Source organism: Zophobas morio, unplaced genomic scaffold (assembly GCF_036711695.1).
Source record: "Zophobas morio isolate AGI-343-1 ecotype UQ-CSIRO unplaced genomic scaffold, CSIRO_AGI_Zmor_V1 ptg000054l, whole genome shotgun sequence".
Taxonomy (NCBI): Eukaryota; Metazoa; Arthropoda; class Insecta; order Coleoptera; family Tenebrionidae; genus Zophobas; species Zophobas morio.
Genome location: NW_026972159.1, coordinates 2,130,782 through 2,135,701, shown reverse-complemented (window position 1 = coordinate 2,135,701; position 4,920 = coordinate 2,130,782). Strand labels below are relative to the sequence as shown.

General features: G+C 26.3%; 1 protein-coding gene across 1 annotated transcript; it reads right to left on the bottom strand.

Moving 5' to 3' along the window:
- Nucleotides 1–3,899: 3,899 nt before the first annotated feature.
- Nucleotides 3,900–4,632, bottom strand: LOC135142908 (uncharacterized). Its single transcript, XM_064074718.1, has 2 exons — nt 4,300–4,632; nt 3,900–4,208 (listed from the first exon to the last, which is right to left on the bottom strand). The coding sequence occupies exons 1-2, from the start codon at nt 4,381–4,383 to the stop codon at nt 3,975–3,977; spliced, it is 318 nt and encodes a 105-aa protein (XP_063930788.1). The 5' UTR covers nt 4,384–4,632; the 3' UTR covers nt 3,900–3,974.
- Nucleotides 4,633–4,920: the final 288 nt, after the last annotated feature.

The following is a 4,920-nucleotide window of genomic DNA, read 5'->3' as shown; positions in this document are numbered from 1 at the left end:
TCGAAAAAATGAAAAATTGGGAAATAAAAAAACTGGAAAATCGCGAAAATATAGAAAAATTGAAAAATCGAAAACCGACAAAATAAAAACTTGGGAAATCAAAAAATTGAAAAACTATAAATTGAAAATCGAAAAGTTGAGACATCGGCAAATCTAAAAGTCGAAAAATCGCGAAATTGAAAAATCGGAAAATCGAAGAAATAAAATATTGAAAAATAGAAAGTTGAAAAGTCAAGAAGTCGTAAAATCGAGAAATCGGAAAGTCGAAAAATTGAAAAATTGTAAAATCGAAAAATCGAAAAAGTGAAAAATCGATAAATCGCAAAGTCAAAAACTTACGAAATTGAGAAATCGAAAAATCCACGAAACCAAAAATTGAGAAATAGAAAAACTGAAACATTGAGAAATATAAAAATCGAAAAATTGAGACATCGATAAACCGAAAAGTCGAAAAATCGCGAAATTGAAAAATCGGGAAATCGAACATCGAAAAATCGAAGAAACGAAATATTGAGAAATAGAAAAATCGAAAAGTCGAAAAGTCGCAAAATGGACAAATCGGAAATCGAAAAATCGAAAAATTGAGACTTCGACAAATCGAATATACGAAAAATTGAGATATAAAAAAATTGAAAAGTCGAGAAGTCGTAAAATCGAGAAATCCGAAAGTTGAAAAATTTTTAAAAATTGATAAATCGAAAAACCGACTAAATAGAAACTTGGGAAATCGTAAAATCGAAAAACTGAAAAATCGATACATTGAAAATTGAAAAGTCGAAAAATTCCGAAATTGAAAAATCGATAAATCGGACATCGAAAAATCGAAGAAACGAAAAATTGAATATCGAAAAATCCAAAAGTCGAAAATTCGCGAAATCAAAAAATTGAGACATCGACAAATCGAAAAATCGAAAAATCCCAAAATTTGAAAAATCCAGAAATTGGAAATCGAAGAAACGAAAAATTGAGAAATAGAAAAACTGAAACATTGAGAAATCGAAAAATCAAATAATTGAGACATCGACAAATCGAAAAGTCGAAAAATCGACAAATCGGAAATCGAAATGTCGAAGAAACGAAAAGTCGAAAAAACAAAAAAAAATTGAAAAATTGAAAAGTCGAGAAGTCGAGACATCGAGAAATCGGAAAGTCGAAAAATAGAAAAATTGAAAAATCAAAAAACCGAAAAAATAAAAAATTAGAAATAGAAAAATTAGTCTTAGATTTTTGGATTTTTCAGCTTTTGAAATTTTCTATTTTCAGTATTTTGTTTTTTTAAAGTTTTGAATTTTCAGTTTTTAGTTTCTTAAATTTCATTTTTTCAATATTTAAAGATTTTTAAGTTTTTTTCCATAATGATCTCTTGACTTTTAAATTTTTATTTTGCAATTTTTCGATTTTTCAATGTAAAATTTCTAAATCATTCGATTTTCCAAATTTTGAAAGTTTCCATTTATGACATACTTAATTTTTCGTTTTTTCAATTTTTCAATTTTTCGTGTATCAATTTTTTAATTTGTCGTTTCTTCGGTTATTCGTTCTGCATTTTCGAATTTCTAGTTCAATTTTTTTTCAATTTTTTAACAAAAAAAAAACTAAAATTATTAACAATGAAATTTTGACAAATTTTCAACTTTCGAAATTTTCAATTTTTGTATTTGTTTTTTCGATTTTTTCGTTTTTGAGTTTTTCGTTTCTTAAATTTTTGTGTGAAATATCTCAATTTTCAATTTCTTAAATTTAGAAAATTTCCATTTTTGATATTTTAATTTTTCGATTTTTCAATTTTTCGTTTTTGATGTTGTAATTTTTCGAATTTTCGCTTCCCAGTTTTTCGCGTTTCAATTTTTCAATCGTCGTTTTTTGAGGTATTCGTTTTATAATTGAATTTCCATTTTTTTTTTCATTTTCTAACAAAAAAAAAGTTCATTAAAACCGAAATTTCGATAAAAATTGTAAGTTTTGAAATTTTCAATTTTTAGTTTTTTTTTCAATTATTTTATTTTTTAGGTTTTCGTTTCTTAAATTTTTCTTTTTCAGAATTTTTATTTTATCAATATTTAAAGATTTTTAAGTTTTTCACTTGTATGATTTCTCGATTTTTCGATTTTTGTTTGGCAATTTTTTGATTTGCAATTTTTCGATTTTTCAGTTTAAAATTTCTAAATTATTTGGTTTTCCAAATTGTGAAAATTTCCATTTATGACATTTTCATTTTTAGTTTTTTCATGTTTTCACTTTTGATATTTTAATTTTTCGATTTGTCAATTTCTCAATTTTTCGTGTACATTTTCGAATTTCAAGTTTAATTTTTTCAATTTTTTAACACAAAAAATTAAATTTATTAAAACTGAAATTTTTTAAAATGTTCAACTTTTGGAATTTTCAATTTTTGTTTTTTTTCCATTTTTTGATTTTTCGGTTTTCCGTTTCTCAAATTTTTGTGCAAAGTATCTCAATTTTCAATTTTTCAAATTTTAAAAATTCGTTTTTGGTATTTTAATTTTTCAATTTTTCGTTTCTCAATTTATTGTTTCAATTTTTCAATTGTCGTTTCTTGAGTTATTCGTTCTATAATTGAATTTCCATTTTTTCAACAAAAAAAAAAAATGAAATTATTAAAACTGAAATCTTGAAAAAGTTTTAAGTTTTGAAATTTTCAATGTTTAGCTTTATTTAATTTTTTTATTTTTCAGTTTTTCGTCTCTTAAGTTTAATAACTTCGGACTTCAATTTACAATTCTTAGATTTTTGAAAATTTCTATTTTTAGTATTTCATTTGTTTTTTCGATTTTTGTTTTTCAGTTTTTTGTTTCTTAAATTTTTTGGTTTCAAAGTTTTTATTTTTCCAATATTTAAAGGTTTTTAGGTTTTTCACTTTTATGAGTTCTCAAGTTTTCGATTTTTGCAATTTTTTGATTTGCATTTTTCGACTTTTCTAAATTATTCTATTTTCAAAATTATGAAAATTTCTATTTATGACATTTTAATTTTTCGATTTTTCAGTTTCTCAATTTTTCGTGCAATAATTTTTCAATTTGTCGTTTCTTCAGCTATTCATTTTACACTTTCGAATTTCTACTTTAAAATTTTTCAATTTTTTTATACAAAAAACTAAATTTATTAAAACTGAAATTCTGACAAATTTTCAACTTTGGAAATTTTCAATTTTTGTATTTTTTTTTCGATTTTTCCATTTTTCAGTTTTCAGTTTTCCGTTTCTTAAAATCTTATGTAAAATGTCTCAATTTTCAATTTCTTAAATTTTGAAAATTTCCATTTTTGATGTTTTAATTTTTCGATTTTTCGCGTTACAATTTTTCAATCGTCGTTTTTTGAGCTATTCGTCTTATAATTGAATTACCAATTTAATTTTTTTATTCATTTTTGTAACAAAAAAAATATTAAAACTGAAATTTTGAAAAACTGTAGAAACGACTAATTGTAAAATAGAAAAACTGAAAACACGAATGATTGTAAAAAAAAAGTTGAAGACAAGGGAAATTAAAAAATGGGATAATTAAAAACAGAAAAACGGCAAAATCAAAAAATTGGAAAAGGAGAAAAATTTTGGATAATTGTGTATTGTGAAAGTCGAAAAATCAAAAATTGAGAAATTTAAAAATGAAAATATAAAAAATAAAATGTCTAAAAATAGAAACATCTTTTTTTAATGGAATTATGCTCAAAAATTTGACCTATGTGAGAATGATATTATTGTGACATTTAAAAACCCATATTATTTCCAAAAATAGTCTAAAACTAGCTAGTTTTTAAGACTGACTTTTAAAAAATATATATAGTTATAGTGTTGTACAGAAGAAATACGTTGAGAAGAACACAGAAAATAAAACGCAATTGAAAGATAAACATTTATTTTTCAAAAAACATCCTTTAATAAACGTTAACATAAAAACAGATATAGATATTTGGATAGTTGTATAGATAGATATTTTTATATCATAATTGTGTAATTATTCAGCAGCAGTAGTCGTCTCTTCACCAGCCGTAGTCTCATCACCCCCTGCAGTCGTTTCACCATTACCCCCAGCCGTCGTCGTTTCACTTTCACCCTCAGTCGTTTCACCCGCAGTCGTACTCTCCGCCGCTTCCGTAGTTTCCTCGTCGCTGCATTCCACAGTTTCACACATCAAATCGCACAGAATCCCGCCCGATTCCTCCGAACAATCATCACAAATGTCGTAGAACTACAACAAGTCCGCTTAGTGCAAAAGAGGGTAACCGCCACAAATTCTAGTATATGTATAACCAAGAGCAATTTTAAAGCAGAGTACTTACGAGTCCGAAGAAAGGAACACCTTCTGTTGACGTTAGCGAACAGGCCACCGTGGTGGCGACCACCAGCCAGGATAAGACTACCATCTATGCGGATTTTGTGGGGTCTCGGGGTGCCCTGACTCTTATATAGAATCCGCACGCCGCGTTTGTTATTCACACGCACATCATTAAAATTTGCGAGCGCTTGCCACCTCACGTTCACTTTTTGTTTCTGTAGACATAAGCTGTTTAAAAGTTCACGCAAATTATTGTGTTCGTTTTTGCGTTGACGCAAACTTGGGTCGCAAAAGGTTTCTCGGAAGAGGTTTAAGTCGATTTTTTGTATCGCGGAATTGCTTTGTTCACTGTTTTCAAAACAATAAAGCAATAATCATTTCTTGAATGGTTGTGTTTACGTTTTGTTCAACAATAAAGCAGCTTGCGCAAATTTGACACTAGAGTATTTATAATTAAGTACTTTAGTAATTTCGTGTTATAGTTTTATTATAGCATTATTTTTTCTATCAAGAATTTATTTAAATAAAATTATGCAACATACATTACACAGTTTCAGACTTGCAATGTGTTTAATGGGTTGCCTATACATTTTTAATTTTTTAATTTTTAACTTGTTACTATGGT

Bases quoted from the DNA above. Each gene is read 5' to 3' on its own strand.
- LOC135142908 (XM_064074718.1), bottom strand. From the start codon at position 4,383: ATGGTAGTCTTATCCTGGCTGGTGGTCGCCACCACGGTGGCCTGTTCG. The intron at 4,209-4,299 runs GTAAGTACTCTG...GACTTGTTGTAG, and splicing joins GTGTTCCTTTCTTCGGACTC to TTCTACGACATTTGTGATGA.